The 18,946-nt window shown below is 33.8% G+C and overlaps 1 protein-coding gene across 1 annotated transcript; it reads right to left on the reverse strand.

The window, feature by feature from the left end:
- Positions 1 to 10,056: 10,056 nt before the first annotated feature.
- Positions 10,057 to 18,946, reverse strand: LOC108837643 (uncharacterized). The gene is made up of 9 exons (XM_057004258.1): positions 18,763 to 18,946; positions 18,668 to 18,672; positions 13,932 to 13,979; positions 13,808 to 13,876; positions 12,009 to 13,670; positions 11,298 to 11,926; positions 10,935 to 11,219; positions 10,744 to 10,849; positions 10,057 to 10,662 (listed from the first exon to the last, which is right to left on the reverse strand). Exons 1-9 carry the CDS (start codon positions 18,944 to 18,946, stop codon positions 10,057 to 10,059), a joined length of 3,594 nt encoding a protein of 1,197 aa, XP_056860238.1.

The following is an 18,946-nucleotide window of genomic DNA, read 5'->3' on the forward strand; positions in this document are numbered from 1 at the left end:
ATTGATGATTTTAAATCATACATATTTGATAAAAAATTGTATTCTCTCTTTTTGTTTAATTTTATATTATTAAAAAGAATTAAACAATAACATTAAGGATATAATAAAAATTATATTTTTTTATATGTTATATTTTGAATTTTTTAAACAACTATAAATTACTAAAAAGTAAAAAGTCTCACATTGAAAATTTTGTGATGGATGTTTTTTTTGTTCAAGCAAGATACAAATGAACATAACTCATATGAATATGAAGTCTCATTAATAATAGCTATCCATATTAATTATCTAATAGTATATAACCAAATCAAAGTAGATATGGAAATAATATGGTAGATAATTGTTATAAATCAAAATACCAAAAAAAACCACAATATATATGTGTGTGTGTGTTAATTTCAAAAATTTCATTGAAAACTATTGAGATCTTAATATTCTAATTTTGAAATTTGTATTGGAAAATTTCACATTAATTTTTTTTGATTAACAACTTAATTTTTTGTTACAGCAGATATACAAATGTTAATAAAAATCATACTTAGGTGGTTATGTCAATATATATATTGTCAATGTTACATTCTTAGTTTATACAACTTAAGTAACTAAACCTCAAAAGTTATGTTAATAAAATAAGTAACTTGTTTTGTTGTTCTAAAATTAGATGATTTTTAGACCGAACTGGTGAATATATACTAGACATATATTTATATTTTGAGTATGTACTTATATTCTATAACATATTATATATTAGATTTGAACACTAAAATGTGAATACAATTTGCCAGTGATTTTCTTCAAAAAAAATTGATTTTTAGATATGTATCTGGATTGAAATTAATTTTTATAGATGTCTATCTTTTTAAATTGACACTTATGTAACTCACCGAATTCACATAATAATTAAAAAAAAAACTCATAGCGAAACAGAAAACGAATATGACAATATGAGGAAGAAAATAAAATCACTTTTGAAATGTCAATTAAACAAATCGAGAACGGAAAACCTAATTCCCTTTCGTCATTCTACCGGTGTTGCATATCTGATTTTAGTGTATCGGCCGCAAAACATAATTTTGTTTTGTGCATATAAATTTTTTAAAATAATTAAAATTAGATGTAATATGTTAAATCTTCAAGGGTCAATATGCTCAATATTCATATGGGCTCTGACAATTAAGAATATAGTCATGCAAGAAAAAATGTGTCAATTTGTACCATAATAAGACATTATGATCCTTTATGGAGAGAGAGCCTAAGAGTGAGTGTGTGTATTTCAAACGCCAAACTATATACTATTCTATATATAACAAAGATATAGAATAGATTATTCCAACCATAAATGTAAACCCTAAACCCCAAACCGTAAACCTTAAATCCAAATCCTTAACCCTAAACCTAAACTTAAACCCTAATCCCAAACCATATACCTTAAACCCAAACCCAAACCATTTACCCTAAACCATAAACCCGAAACCCAAATTCTGAACCATAAACCCAAATTATATACTCTAAACCCAAGCCCTAAATCCAAACTATATACTCAAACCATATACCCTAAACCCAAACCCTAATCATAAACCCTAAACCCAAACCATTATCCATTACGTGACTATGTTATACATATCATCGTATGGAAAATTCGACACACCCACAAACTTTGTATATAGGAAATTCTCTAAAATTTCTTTAGAGAGATAGCTGATGAGTGGCGACGGTGTTGGAGAACAAAACAATGTAACTGATCAAGTAGTGAATAAGAAGAATTAGGAAGCAGAGATGGAGATACAAAGTGCAAAAAAAAAAGAAAAAGAAATGTATCATACTATACTATAATTTAAAATACAGTATAGTATGATAAATTGAGAGAGCTCGAGAGAAAGAGAGAGAGAGAAACCCTAAACTCAAATCATATAATATAGGTAAAGAAAAATAAACAAACACAAATCCATATACCCTAAACCCAAATCTAAAATTCTAAACCCAAACCCTAAACCCAAATCATATACCCTAAACCCAAACCTAAACCATAAACCTTAAACCCAAACTATGAACCATAAACCCAAACCATATACCCTAAACCGAAACCCTAAACCCAAACCATATACCCAAACCATATACTCTAAACCCAAACCCTAATCATAAACTCTAAACCCAAACCCTAAACCCAAATCATATACCCTAAACCCAAACCCTAAAACCATAAACCCTAAACCCAAACAATGAACTATAAACCCAAACCATATACCCTAAACCCAAATCCTAAACCCAAACCATATACCCAAACCATATACTCTAAACCCAAACCCTAATCATAAACTCTAAACCCAAATTTTTATCCATTACGTGACTATACTATACATATTATAGTATGGAATACTCTAACACCCACAAAATTTGTATATATAAATTTTTAAAAAAATTTCTTTAGAGAGAGAGATGATGAATGGCAACAGTGTTAGAGAATAAAACAGTGTAACTGGTCAATTAGTGAGTAAGAAGAATCAAGAGGCAGAGAATGAGATATAAATTACAAAAAAAGAGAAAAAGAAATTCATCACACTATACTGTAATTTAAAATAGTATGGAACATATGACGTATGATCTGGAGATAGGGATTATGAAGAAAATTAGACCAGTTTACAAATATATGTCAGTTTTACAACATTTAAAACATGTCATATACAAAAAAAAATATATTTTTAATAAGTATATAACAAACTCAAATTATAAAATTTTAAACTTGTAAAGTGAATTAAAAAAGAGAGGTGAAAATGAGAAAGGGTAATATGGTAAATAATGCATAAATATCATAGCCTAATTGCTCTTATGGTTAAAGACTTGGTTTAAATCCTACTATGTATATGCATCCAAATTTCCCAATCTTCAACAACAACAATGATATATTTAAGAGACCAACATTTGTATTTATCATTTTACAATCGATAAAAATTGTAATGTTGCAAAATGTTAAAACCATTCAATGGATAAACATTAATATAAATAAATATTCTGCGCGGCTTATCATCTAGTGACTATGCAAGTAAGTGTGTATGTATTGTGAAATCGCAAGTGAAACTAGATGAAATCGTTAGGTGTAAGAATAAAAGGAGTTCTTAGCAAAATACTATATTTTGTTTTGAGTTTCTGATCATCTATCTATCTTATTAAAACAGAAACATTGTGTTGGACCTAACATTTATTTTGTAAATTTTTAAATTAAATACATCTTTATACTTTATAGTTAAACCTACACTAAATCACTAATATTTCTTTCTTTATACTACTATCCATATTTCCAAACAATATACTTATTTTTTATACTACTATCAATGTTTTCAAACAATATATTTTATATACTATTATCAATGTTTCCAAACAATACAATTATTAATCTTAGTTATTTTATATCCATCATTTTCTCTTTAAAATTTTGTAGAAACCTCATAATTTCATAAATTACAAAATAATGAACTTTAAAATTTTGATTATAAGATTACAAATTATGAAACTATTACAATTTAAATCAAATTAGATTACATATCGGTCATCCATCAGTTCAATCGGTTAGTCTCGGATTTTAGTGATTTTTAATATGAATATTTTAAAAACTTAAATTGAATTGTTGGATCTCTGGATTAACCGGTATAATCACAATCGGGTTGAATTTAAAAATACTGATTTAATTGCAAAAATATTTTAAATACATACTCTTTAAAAGTTATCAAAATATTTGTTAAATTATTAGTGAATTTTTCATCGTAAAATATTCCGCGCTTCCAAAGCGCGGATTAAGATCTAGTTGTGTAAATAAATGTTAACAAATCTTGAAGATCGCCTTGTATAGGTAGGTAGTAAAGATTAGAGATTATATATATAATTCCTGGTGCAGAGATGTTTTTCCTCTTACTACCTCTCGTGTTGATGACTTTACCAATTTTGATGTACTTACCACTCGAGTTCTTTTGGTCCTAACCTTCTTCCACAGAAAATGAATTCACGTGTTCTATTCTTAGAAAAAAATAAATAAACTAAAAGCAAAGAGACAAATCTTTCTCAAGTTGAGCCACTTGAAAACAAAGATCTGGTACAATGTACAACACACCATAATGTTTGATTTGATTTGGCATAAAAACTATATTTCTAATATTACAAAAATAGAACAATAACAGAATTAAGAACAAGTGAGATAGACCAGAAAGATAACCGTTGAACTAAGAGTATGACTAACTTATTTATAACTGATGGTAAAAACATTTAAAATCACGAAGTGTTTGATTTGCGTTCAATATCTTGTTGTTCTTGATCATCGCATTACCTATAAGGACCCGATTTGAATGGGGACTAAAGAATACCACATGATCCTAATTCTAAAAAAAAAACCACATGATCCTGTTAAATACAGCTCAGATATTGCATAGCTCTATACATCCATTCATCAATACACAAGCTAAGATCAAAAAATAAAATAGTTATCAATTCACTATAAAAGGCCCTAATCCGTCAAAGAAAATATGGATAACACACAAAATGAATGTGATATATGTATAGGTAACACACACACATAATATTAATAAAGCTGTAAAACATGTTTTTTTTTTGAAACCTTTTTAACTGTAAAACATGTTCAAACACAGAACAAAAGTTCTTATAAGTAAACCAAGAGAGAAATTTAGTTTCTTGAGTTTCTTACCGAAGATCCAGACTTCATTCTATAGCTTTAGGTATTGTGTAGCCGTCGGTTGTTGATGCAGCATCATCAAGATTCTCATATACATATCAAAACCCTAATTGAAAACTAGGAGACTTTTTAATTCCATGTGAATCTTGATGGTGCTGCGCCTACAAAAGACGGCTGATGAGCTTTCTTCAACGGATCCGCCAAGAACTTATATCAGATTTACACACACACACACACACAAAACACACTCAAAGAAATCGGTCGAGTATATATTATTGTCTAAATTAATGGAACCGAAAGGAATTTGATTGACTAATCAAAAATAATAATCGCAAACTAGTTGAAAATGATCTACTAATTTTTCGATATCTCTTCAATTCGAGAAAGAATTAAAAAATGAAGAAAAGCAGCCGGAGATGAGGAATATAGATATAGATATAGATATACAGCGAGAGGATACATCCAAGGGCTGACGTGTCTACGCGTAATTGGTTCGTTTCATCATAAGAAAGTATATGGAATATTCTGTTTTTCGACCGTAAAACATTTTTAAAAATAATTTTTGATGCCAAACCAAACAGAAATAGGGAAACAACGGAGCTAAAAGTAATTGCGTGAAAAGTCAATGCATTTGTGGTGAAAGTCTATTGTGGTCAAGTATGTTCTTGTATCATGATTTGGTTAATGATTTGGTTAATGAAAGTAGTTGTTGAGTTAAAAAAAAAAAAAAAAGTAATTGCGTGAAAAAAGCGATGATCCAGAAAGAAAAAGCATATTTAGATCGAAGATACAATAACTACTAGTAACCAATACTGACTGGTTAGTTAGTTTTCTGATCTGTGGATCCAAACTCTCAGACACAACGAACTAATCTTGTAAATTTTAACCATAAATGCTTATCTAATTTTAACATTATTTATTTATGAGACAAGAGTACGTATATACATATATTCACAGGTGCGTCTATAAGCATAATTTTTTTTTTTTGTAAACTAATCTATAAGCATAATTAAGATGAGAAAGAGAGGGAGTGAGAGGGGCAAGTAAAGTAGAGGCTTGTAGTGAGGTATTTAAAGAGACAGAATAGCTAGATCAATCAAACCGAACTACATTGTATGGTATTTTGTTGGTATGGTTCATTGTCTCTAAACCGAGCCCTACCGATCCTTGATACTACCAAATATCAAACTATAAGCAAGTTGAAAAAATATATTAAAAAATGTAAAAAAAATATAAAAATAAAAGTTGAAAAAATATAAAAATAAAAATAAAATAAAAAGTTGAAAAAATATATATACACATTGTATACATAATTTGTGTATATACATTAGTAGTTTGAAGATACATTTTCTTAATAAAAATTAGTAACACCACGTTTGTAATTTTTTTTTTTTTGAAAAAGTACCACGTTAGTAATTTCTATTGTTTATCCCTGGTATAATAATTTAGTACAGTTGGTAATTTTGTAATCCGTGATTTGTATGTTTTACATACAGTGGAAAACATCATATTGTCACGTACGTAGTTTTCACACTTCCTTGTTCACATTTGATCCGAGTAAGTGAATGATATATCAACTAATCTAACAAAAATATCTTTGAATACATATATATACACTACAACAAATATGGCTTTTTATAGCATACAGATAGCGCTATTATATGGTATCCATAGCGGTTTTATAAATGCTATAAAAACGACCGCTATAATAGAGTCTCTATATACGATAGCGTTTTAGGAGGACGCTATCGTAGACAAGCCTATAATAGCATTTAGCTCTCGCTGTGTTACGGTTATTTATTTCACGCTATTTGTGCTATAGGAAATTATATAACAGCTGTATTTTTGTGCTTTATTAAAACTATTAATAGCTATAATTTCGTGTTGTTGTAAATTTTGTAATAACTTTCTTATGTTGCTATATATTTTTGAAAAATAGCTATATTTTTTAGCCATCAATTACGTTGTAGTAGCTTTACATTGGTGCTACTTGATGATGTGTTGCAGCAGTGGTATTGAGTTACGTATATATGATTTATAGCTTTTTTTTTGTGATATCAAGTGAATGTATCATGACTTATTTTATATGCTATTTCGCCCAATAAAATAGCATCTACATATACAATAAATGGTTCACTATAAATACACAAAATGCTCAAAAAGAAATAAACAAAGTCTGAAATTTAAATTCTCCATAATAGAAATACCATGTCATAATTAAGTTCAAAAGTAAGAACACAAGTGTCATTGCACTAACTACCATAAGTTCATAAGTTTTAAAGCAATGAAAGTACAAGACCATACGTTCTTATTCATCCTCACACGATGACAACCTTGTCTTCAGGCCATGCTATAGTGGTACCAATAGCATCCTCCATACACTCGATTGCAGAGGTAGGCCTCCAAATCATGGCATCGTCCACCTTGACTACATCAACCCACACACGAACAGCATTTTTTCCCAAAGGAACAGAATGCACTAACTGTTCTGGGTTGTTCGAGGACCAGCGTCCTTCTGCAACAACAACTTTCTGACCGGTAATGTCGAGGAGTTTGCACTTCTGACCTTCTTTCACAATCTGTGTATGAGAATAATGTCCATTAGTATAAGACATAGGAAATCATTACCAACTTTATTAGATATATCAACACAAATGAGACTACTACTTACCTTCCGAGAGCTTGAAGGAATTTGTGCCACTGGTTTTGAAATCTTAGCAGGAGCCGGAGGAGTGTGTAGTTCTGAGTGCCTAAGAGGAGATGCTGTAGCTGGTGACTCAGTGTTTAAATTGTCGAATAAAACTATGCTGACAGGCCAGGCTACATACGACTTCAAACAATGACCAAGGTTTGAGTGTTTTTCTGTTGGCCTCCAAAGAAAAGTCTGAGGTAACGTCACCGCATCTACATATACTTTCACAGCATTTGGTCCAAGAGGAAAGCCATCCACCAAGGCTTTGGGATCACGACTCTCCCAACGACCTTCAGCAACTGCTTCTTCATCCTGTGTTAACCAATGTAGAAGTTTGCACTTGTTGTTCTCTACTGTCTCAGGGCTCTGTCAAACCAATAAATTCAACATTGGAAATACATTACTAGATTTTAGAAAACAGAAACTTAATTAGACACCAAACTGAGATGAGGACTGAAAACCTTACTTTATCTGATATGTCATCTGGATCGATCTCCTCCTCAAGAACAAGAAGAGAATCTTGAGGCCACGCAACTGTTTCTCCTACAGCGTGACCAATAGTGTAAATTTTTGGCGCCGGTCTCCAAAGAAATGCATCTACTTCAATAGCCGTCTCAACTACCACCTTAACTGAATTAGGGCCCAATGGCACATTGTTAACAAACTCCATTTCATCAGAAGACAGAAAACGACCCTCGGCTACTTTGCATTCCTTGTCACACCAATCATATAGGATACACTTAGGCTGCGGTGTCCTATTAGTCGTCACACTCTACAAAGATTAATCAAGACAACAGTTACATTCCGTTCAAGCTAGTTGAGCATGAATAATATTTGCACTAGTACTTACTCTTGGTGCTGAATTCTCATCCTCTTCCGAGTCTGGCCTCTGTAATTAGGGAAAAAATAAGATTACCATTTTTAAAGAAAAAAAGAATCACATGAGAGTTGCTCTGAAACACTTACTCGACTATTCATTTTACCAAGAGCCTCTTGCAATTCTTGGACCTGCTGCTTCAACTGATTTTGTGTCTATTGCATTTCAGTCACATACTTGTTCTTCACTTCGAAAAAGCCAGTTTGCTCACACTCATTCCTCTACCCATAGCCCTCAATCGTCCAGGATTGTCAGGTCCCAAGATCTGAGTAAGAGTATCTTGTTTTGGGTTTGATGATGATGATCCATGATGCTCAGACCGAATAAACTCATTAGCCTTTTCCTGTCACATGTTCAAAATTTTTAGTGAGATTTTTAACTCTAATTTTAAACATGACAAACGAATAAGAGAACAACATAATAATTACTATTTTATCAGCAGCATCTGTGTTCACTGCAGTGCCATCCTTTTTAGTTCGTGACTTCACCCACACATTCAGTCTCGTCACTTCAGCAGGAACAGAGCTCTCTTTTTTCTGCATAATGATTCAGGAACAAAAACAATTTCAAAAAAAATTGCAACAAATACACAAATCAGGCTCGACCATAGTTACAATATATATACTTACTAAATCTTCTGCCAATCTAACCATTCCTTTACGGCTACATGTGTGAGGAATCTGCTTACGCCTTCTTTCCTTGTACGACTCCCTAACAGCCTATATAAAAGTGTTAGAAACAGATGTAAGATAATATAACTAATTAAAATGTCATACCTTGAACTCTTTACTAGTCTTCTCTTTCACAAACTTCCTCCACTCTGCAAGCTGAATATTATCTGGCCTCAACTTCAAACGCTCTGTGTGATTTTCAGCATTCAGAATCTGATTAACCAAGCGTGATTTAGAGGCCCTCCATATGCATCCCATCTGTTTCATAACAGCAGCTTTCTCGTACTCTCCATCCAGTTCAAAACGTAACTACAAGAACAATAAAAGTTGTAAGGCAGTTTTCAAAAAATTAGTTATAGTGTCAACAGAATCAAATTACCTGAACAGACTTCCATAGAACGGTTTTCCGGTCCTCGCCTATTTTTCTCCAATCATCTATCACCACAGGAACATGTTCCCTAACCAAGGGACCTAAGTACGAAGAGAGCTTAACTGATCCTTCTCCACAGGGTTCTCCAAATTCTGTGAAATCCACCATGATCCGTGCATTAGAATCTCTCGCAATATCTTTCATCTTCGTTGGTCCTCGTCGTTTTTTTGTCTTTGGCTGAACAGTATCAGTACCCTCATCAGTAGACTTACCACCCTCGTCATGAGCCTTTGCAGTTTCAGATTCTTTCTCTGGTTCTGCTTCTCCACCATCTATCTGTGTGTCTTCAGGCTGCGATTCCTGCTGTGTTTCATGAGGATCTGATTCCTCATGTGTGTCTCGACTCTGCATTTCCTGCTGTGTGTCCTGAGGCTGCACTTCCTGCTGTGTGTCTTCCGGCTGTGATTCTGACATCTGCTTCTCATGCTGCGTTTCCTTAGTGTATATGGTGCCGATAAATTCAGGCACTTCATCTGGTACAATCATCTTCCTTTTCTTTGATCCCCTTTTTCCTTTACCCATGGCTTTCCTACAATCAAACTCAAGGGAAACTCAAAACCAACTCAACACTATATGCAAACACAAATAAAAAGTAGGTAATCAGTGAAAACAAACATAAAATGTAATGCAAAACCCAAAAAAAAATGTAATGCATTGGAAAGTAACCAACTAAAATGTAATGCAAAACCCAAAAAAAAATCAATGAAATCAAACGTATATTCCTTCACAATCATCTCTGACATTCTCAGCCTCATCTGATATGTCTTCAAGACACATATCTATATCCGAAGGCAGTGGTCCTACATCTGCATGTCCATCTTCAGGTTTCTCATCACTGTATCTTCTACATGGACCCTTCATAACTACATACCAACTCGATTCATCTGTGTCCCTTGAGTAAAATATTTGTCTCGCTTGAGATGCTAAAATGAATGGATCCTTTGCAAAGGATATGTGGCTGTGATTAAAATTAACCAGCGTAAAGCCATCCTCCACTTTCACACCGTTACCTTTAACTGCCCACTCACACTTGAATATTGGGACGTAGAAGGCATTGTAGTCTAGTAATATAATATCAACTACTCTCCCATAGTAGGATACAACGTCGACCACCTGAGCTGTGTCCCTTGCACTAGATCTACACATTGCTGTTGCCTCATAGTAAACACCACTATTCTGACTTAGCCTATGCACCACATTTGTGTGAAATCGTAACCCATTCACAATGTATCCTGTGTAAGATCTGGCTATACTACGAGGACCATAAGCCAGCCACTTCAGAGTGTCTTCCTCATCAGGTGAATCAATAGATATCTAAAATTTATTCCATAAAAAAAATGTCAGCTACACAACATGGTATAAAATCAAATAAAAACATATATAGTACTAGCAGACCTGTTGCTTTAGCCACACTGCAAATTTTTCAGTGTGCATACGCCATAAATAAGTTGCATCCCTTTGACATCTACCATTTGAGTCTTGTAGATGTTGTAAATGAGCACTTGCATATGGAAAAATCAAACCTCAAAACTGGAATCTTATAAAAGTCACAATCAAACCTATTATAAGTACTAAGAGAAACTTACTCAACATATGGATCCACCATGGCCGTGTTCTGTATTACAGCAAGATGAGCTATTTTTAACTCGGCATCCGAAAACTGGAATGAGCGGGCGGCTGATATAGGACGACCTTCGAGGATGGACTGACTCTCATACTCAGTGTTTCTGTCCTCTTTTTCTTGTACATTTGTTGAAGTAGTCAAGAAAGCCGAGCAGAACTTCATGCACTCATCTGCAAGATAAGACTCAGCTATACACCCCTCTGGTCTTGCTGTGTTTCTGACATAGTCTTTCAAGACTTTCATATACCTGATTTAAAAGAACATAGAATTTAATTAGTAAGTCCATTTTGACGATTAATTTTTTTCTTTTCAGTGGAGAACATACCTTTCAAATGGGTACATCCATCGGAAATTGACCGGACCACCAAGTCGAGCTTCTCTGCCTAGATGCACACACAAGTGAACCATGATGTCGAAGAAACTGGGTGGCCAAAATCTTTCAAAAATGCAGAGAGTCTCCACGATTTCGGATTCCATTTGCTGGAGTTGTTCCATATCGATTACTCGGTGGCATAGAAGGTTGAAGAAATCGCATAAGCGGAGAATGGCTACCCTAGGACCCTTAGGTAGTAAGCCCCTGATTGCTACTGGCAGCTGTTGTTGCATTAGGACGTGGTAATCATGAGATTTGAGTCCCATCACCTTACACTCCTCTAATGATACACAACTAGATATATTAGCACAGTAGCCATCAGGACCTTTAAAATCATAGAACCGCTTACAGAAGATGTGTTTCTCTGACTTTGATAAAGACCAGGGAGCTGGTGGAAGTAATGTCCTTTTACCCTGAGCTTTTGGATGCAAATCCTTCCTGATACCAAGACTTTCAAGATCCTTTCTAGCCTTTAGACAATCCTTTGAATTGCCACAATGTAACAATGTCGCAATCAAGCTTGCAGCCACATTCCTCTCCACATGCATAACGTCTAGGTTATGCCGAACAGGGAGCTCATTCTCATGACAAAGTAAATAGAGAAAAATATCAGAACAACTCTTACAGACTTAAACATTAAGTAAATCATAATTTTAAACATACCTCCCAATAAGGCAATGAAAAAAAAATGGAACGTTTTTTCCATCTAGACAATTCCTCTTCGTCTTTATCTCCGACATCTTCATCCTCATCAGATCCACTTAGTTCCTCCTCGTTATCAGATGGTATGTCAACTCGAGTAGCCCTCTTTTTCCCAGCCTGTTTTCTATTACCAAAAACATTCTTGTAATTTCTCAACACAAATGAGACATTCCTGCCTGTGAGTAGCCTTCCCTTCGTCCCATGTTCTGTTTTCCCATCAAACCAAGCCTTCTTTCCTCTAAAACTATGCAAGGGAGGCAAACTTTTGCGGTGGCCCATAAATACAAACTTCCTACTATTCTTCAGCCACAAACTATCTGTGTGCTTCCCGCATATAGGACAACCCATCTTACCCTTCACTTTACAACCAGCAAGATTCCCATAAGCCGGGAAATCACTGATAGTCCAAAGTAGCATTGCCTTAAGGGTAAAGGTAGCCTTACTAACTGCATCGTATGTTGGCTCGCCTATTGACCACAAATGTTTTAAATCTTCAATCAAGGGCTCTAAGTAAACATCTATACTATTACCCGGTTGATATGGTCCTGGAATCAGCAGACTGAGCATTATGTTCTCCTCCTTCATACATAGGTCAGGAGCCATGTTGTAATTCACCAGTAACACAGGCCAGCAACTGTATCGGCTGCTCTTCATACTAAAGGGATTAAACCCATCTGTTGAAAGCCCAAGTCGCAAATTCCTCTCCTCCGCTGCAAACGACGGATACTTGTCATTCATTGACTGCCAAGTAACAGAGTCTACTGGATGGCGCAGCTTCCCATCTATGCTCTTGTTATTGAAATGCCATCGTAAATCCATTGCAAGTTTCTCCGATCTGAACATCCTTTTCAGACGAGGTATCACTGGAAAATATCTCAAAACCTTCTGTGGAACACCCTTCTTGATTTCACCAGTATGCATGTTCGTCTTCCATCTAGACGCTTTACATGTTGGACAACTCTCAGCCGTCTTCAGCTTCTTTCTAAATAAGCAGCAGTCGTTAACACAAGCATGAATCTTTTGATATCCCATATCAAAAGTTTTCAAGAACTTCTTGACATCATAAGTTGATGTGTGCAGCACATTGTCTTCAGGTAACATATTTGGCAATGTTTGCAGCAAGTCATCAAAGCTCTTGTCTGACCACCCATTCTGAGACTTAATCCTAAACAATGAAACTACAGCTGATAGCTTGCTATGACTCGAACACGTCGGATACAAGGGGGTTTCAGCCTCTGCAAGTTTTGCTAAAAACTCATCTTCTTTCCTGTCCTCACCCTCAACTGACTCACGTAACTGTGACCCCCGGTTAGCTAAATCCTCATCTAGACAGTTTGCAGCTTCATATAAACTAAGAATCTCAGCATTCCAGCATCTATCTTTAACATCCCCTAAATCAACAGAGCTACCATCTCCATGGTGAAACCAATCCGACCGTACCTTGTAAGCATCATCCATTCCATTTATAACCAAATGAGAGACAACCTCCTCACTTGTATGGCGATACAGATTACGACATCGGGCGCATGGACATACTATCTTCCCATTAACTCCTAACTTATCAGTAACACCATTGACAAAAGCTCGGGCAGCTCTCTCGTATGCAGAATCAACTCTTAAGTTCTTGAAAAAAAAAAGTTATAACGAGAATTTGTGAAATCTATAAGCTGAACACTTAAACAAATGTACATACCTACTTAAATACACCCACGACTTGTCCAACATTAGTAAGACCCTTGCCACAGTTCAAACAAGTGTACATGGTTCAAGCAACAATGAGAATATAAATTTTGCTTCAACGTGTAAACCGCAAACGACAAGACAAATGTCTACAAAAGTATACAAACGATTAGAAAATGTGAATAAGTGATCGATGTGTCTAACCTCGACAGAATATAGAAGACGCAAGCTTGTGAAGTCACGAACCCGCACCTGCAAAACAAAAAAAAAAGAACTGATCGATTAATGGAAACAAATATGAACCGAGAATCTAACTAATCACAACTTGAATCAATCCAATCTAACACCTATCTACTTTCACAACTTCATTCAATAAAATCTAAGACCTATATACTTTCACAACTTCGATCAATCCAAGTTAAGACCTCACTCTTAGATTAGAATCTCGGATTTGAAATTGGAGATGATGATGGCTGAATCCAATTGTAGACTATGTCCTCTTGATCGACGAGATTACGGATGGTGAGCGATGAGAAATCAAGTCGGAGATGGTGAAGAGATGTTGTGCAGAGGGAGGGTTGGTGAGCGATGAGATATCGAGGCGGAGATGGTGGAGAGAGGTTGTGGAGAGGAAGGTTTGGTGAGCGATGGAGTCGTAGATGGAGGAGAGAGGATGTGGAGAGGAAGGGAAGATGGAGAAAACGCGGCGGAGATGGTGGAGAGATGATGTGGAGAGGAAGGGTTGGTGACTGATGTAGTCGGAGATGGTGGAGAGAGGATGTGGAGAGGAAGGGAAGACGGTGAAAGGAGTCGGAGATGGTGGAGCTCGATGGAGGTGGAGAAGAAAGGGAAGACGGAGAGAACGAGGTAAATCTGATCCCTTTCTATTATTTTTTTTTTAATGCTATGAAAAGGTTATGTTCTTAAAACATACCGCCTAAATCCATTTTTTTCACTAAATGTTGGCGCTAATCCTAAAAACTTGGGTGATTAGTGTTTTTTTATTTTATTTTAACTGTTTTCTCGGCATAGCATTAGTAAAATGCTATAACTTTGCTAGCCAGACTTACAAATACTTTTCCATAGCAGTTAGGAAAATTGTGCTATCTTAATCTGCTATCAATACCTATATTTGTTGTAGTGATAGTAAATTCAGCTAAATGATCATAAAGATTCATGTTAGAACATCGTGAGTGGTGCCAGCACTGCAAAAGTACTGGTCTTGTTGAATGATGAAATGATCATATATCAATACGTTCACTGAAAGGAATAATCACCTGCTATGTCTATTTTCTATTAATATGGATGTACGAATAAATTTAGGACAACTTTTGACGATTTGTAACATTTTTGGGTAAAAGTACAAGTTCTATAATCCATGGTTTAACTTATCGTAGACTCTCAGTTAATCTAGAGCATTAGTGTATAGACAATTAACTACATCGATCAGTTAGAGTAACTCCAACATAAGATACTTAGACCATCTACAATGATTATAACCCATCATGAGTTTTAATAATTAATTTAATTATAAATTTTGTAATTTGTGAAATTTAAAACCCTTATAATTTGTCATGTCTAATAGTAGAACCCTTTTAAAATTGAGTGAATTAGGTGAAAAACCAAGAACAATATGAAAATTAGGAGAATACTCAAAACAGTAAAAGCATGAGTATATATATTTATGTTGGACAGACATGATTACCATTTTGTCCTTGGTGAAGACACGGGACGGCTACAAAAACGGTTAACTTGTGTAGAGAAGTTTGTGGCTAAACTTTCTTGTAACCGTATATGAACACCTTCAAAGATGTATGATGTTTTCTGAAAATGGTTATAGAAAAGTTTAACAAGGTGTCGAATATTTTGGTTTGTCAAACTTTCTTGTAACTGTTAATGCAGTATACAACCTTCAATGAATTATGTAATCACTTTTCAAATTTGCCGGTTACATAAATGTTTAGCTTATTTTTGGGAGGTTTTGTGGCTAAACTTTCTTGTAACCATATATAAACAATTTCAAAGATGTAATATGTTTTTATAAAACGATTACAAGTGAGTTTAGCGAGGTGTCGAATTATTTTGGCTCGTCAAACTCTCTTGTAATCATTAATATAATATATGAACTTCATTGAATTATGCAACTACGTTTTAATGGCTCTGTTCAACGATTAGTTTTCATTACGTAAGGGCTCGAACAAAGAGTTTGAGTATTCGAATAAGAAAATTCAACGCTGAACATTTATGTTCATTGGACAAGCGAACATAAACGGGGAGAGGTGAAGTTACATCTGCGCCGAAATTTATTACCATCTATGAAGAATCTGTGAATTAAGACATAAGTTATGAAAAAAATGAAAATAAATTGAAAGCATAATTCATTTGGGAAAGGAGGTATGTCCTCCGGTGCCACCAAAGAAAATCTTGTAAGAATAAAAAATTAATTGAATCAGTTGGGAAGGAAAATGGAGATAGTAGGTGGGACAGAGGAATGTAGATGATGAACCGATGGTGAAAATAGTAAAGATTTCAGATTTGCAGAAAAATGAAGATTATAAAAATAAAAGCAAGCCTGGGAGACGAGAGGAGAGAGGAGAAAGATAGCAAACAAAAAAGTGTTGATTAAAAAAAATCAAATAAAAAAGAGTAAATAATAGAGTGTTTGGACATAATGTAGATAATAAGGGTAGTAGGATCTTTGTAAATTATAATATATCTGGGGAAAGATCAAAATGTGTATATAGCTAAATATGCTATAATGTTTGTGTTGGGAGTGCAAATACTCTTTAAAATTCCTAAGAGAAAAAGAAACAACAAAAAGAAAAACACAAGGAAGAGAGAGAGAGAGAAACATACACAAAATAGCTAATAAAAAAGACACCTTAGAGGTTCTTACCAATTCTAAAAACTCTATTTTGAGAACCTGGTTCGAGAATTATTAACTCCGGTCTCTTAACCGGGATTCTTAACACATGATTTGACATTTTTTTGTATTTTTACACTTTTCGGCTAAAAACACTTTTATATCTTTTATTTAAGAGATAGTTTTTAATTTTTCTTAGTTAAAATCTAAGAAAAACTAAGAACCGTCTCTTATCCGAAGTTAAGAACTTCAGTTAAGAGACTGAGATTAATGATGATCTTCGTTTTTATTTTTTTAATATATTTTTGGGTTTTTTTTAAAGAACATCTCCTTAAAAACCTCTATGGAGATGTTCTTATATGATATCTAAACTATAGAAGAAAATAAAAAATATAAAAAAATTATGAAAGCGACAGTTTTAAACATAATAGTATCTTGTTTTTTGAACAATAAACACAATAGTATCTAAAACAACATAGTTTTAGAACCTCACAACAATTTGTTATGTCATGTGTTTGTTTGTAAATGGCTTAATTTTTAAACAATTATCAAAATAAAATTTAGCAATTCAGATACATTTAAATATCAATATTATTTGTATAGAACCTCTATTTTACATACTCATTGATAAAGATGTTCTTTTTTTTTTGTCACGATGATAAAGGTGTTCTTAGATAACATAAGCATTAGAAAGAGGAAAAAAATGTTTAGATATATTAATTAATAAACCCATTGACTTCGAAGCGGGTGTGTAAACACGTAAAGTGCTCAGGGCAAGTTGGTCATGAACATAGTACACTGCAGATCAACAAAGAGAGATTCTTTGTCTCCCACACTTTCACCTGAAGATAATCAAAAAGCCACAAGCCTAGAAACCAAAACCACTATATGTATATACCTTTTTTGTAACCGGCTTTCCTTTTTTATATTAGTAAACATTACTAGATGACTTATTCTTGGGTTCACCCCCTAGGGTGAACTCTTAGGTTCACCAACCAATAGGATTGTGTCATTTAAGATTCAATATCTTTTAAAAAAGGAAACAAAATATTATCGAATTATATTATACTTTTAAAATAAAAATTAAATAAAAATTATACTAATCACAAAAACAAAACTTTTTAATCTAAAACAAATATTTTCAAAAAATATTTTTAACGCTCCCAACAAACACTAAATCTTAGACTTTTGGATAAATTTTAAATTTTAAGATTTATCCAAGAATTTCGGATTTACCCAAGGGTTTAGGATTTATCCAAAGGTTTAAGGTTTAGGATTATGATTTAGGGTATAGTTTTTTGTTGATTGTGTTATAAATAGTTTTTTTTAAATCAAAGATTTATAATTTATCCAAAGGTTTACTAAAGGATTTAGGGTTTAACATTTAGAGATTAGTGTTTTTTTGTGGTATTATTTTTTTTTTGAAAAAAATACTTATTTTTTTGCATTTAGTATTATTTTATTTATTTTTACTTTATTTTTTATTTTTAAAACGTAATATAATTTGGCAATATTTTGTTTTCTTTTTTAAAAGATGTCAAATTTGAAATAACTAAATTCTATTGGTTGGTGAACCTAGAGGTTCACCCTAAGGAGTGAACCCAAGAATTACTCTTACTAGATGTTACTATGAAAAAAAAAATTAAATGAATCCCACTATTTCGTTGCTCTCTTTTTGCCACGAAAGTGATGTCTTTTCTCCAAAATCTGATATATAAGTAAGGGAAATAATTTTTATGGATTTGGTGATGTGTTTCAATATTGATCGTAAATGCTGAGTCAGCACCATGGATCCATTTTCAGACTCTTAACACTTACGTAGATATTCAAAATTGTTTGGAATTCTTTTTTTTTTTCTTTTTAAAAAGAATTAAAAATAGTTTTCGATAGAAAAAACTTTGCAGACAGCTATTTTGTTTGAGAAAAAGGGTTCGCTTAATCGCTACCCATATCATGGCAGACAACCTGGTACTTTCATCGGTCCACGTTGTCATAGCTCATATTTGGTTTTTTTTTTTTTTTTTTTTCCATCTGATTTTATTAAAAATCCAAACAGGACAAAAGTCCAACTTGTTACAAAGCCTACAACGAAACCCAACAACAACAAAGACACAAGCATCCATTGTCCAATACATCAAAGCCCATAAACCTAACCCGAGCCCGAAAACAAACCACCGACCGACACCGTCGGTTTAGACACGTACGAGAACACGTGTAACTCCTTCAGCCAGACGAGGGGACTACGCCGCTCCACCTCTTCCACTACCTTTTCCGGTGAGTCCGTCGGTGAAAAACCGCCGGCAAACACCGCTGGAAACCCCAATTCCTCCATCTTGAAGGCAAACGCTTGCATCAT

The sequence above is a fragment of the Raphanus sativus genome, chromosome 2, assembly GCF_000801105.2.
Source record: "Raphanus sativus cultivar WK10039 chromosome 2, ASM80110v3, whole genome shotgun sequence".
In the NCBI taxonomy this organism is placed as follows: Eukaryota; Viridiplantae; Streptophyta; class Magnoliopsida; order Brassicales; family Brassicaceae; genus Raphanus; species Raphanus sativus.

What these genes read in the sequence shown, in the direction of transcription:
- LOC108837643 (XM_057004258.1), bottom strand. Translation starts at nt 18,946, where the DNA reads ATGATGCAAGCGTTTGCCTTCAAGATGGAGGAATTGGGGTTTCCAGCG. An exon ending in GTCTTCTATATTCTGTCGAG is followed by an intron (nt 13,877 to 13,931) that starts GTTAGACACATC and finishes ATACTTTTGTAG; the next exon opens with ACATTTGTCTTGTCGTTTGC. An exon ending in TTTCATTGCCTTATTGGGAG is followed by an intron (nt 11,927 to 12,008) that starts GTATGTTTAAAA and finishes CTTTGTCATGAG; the next exon opens with AATGAGCTCCCTGTTCGGCA.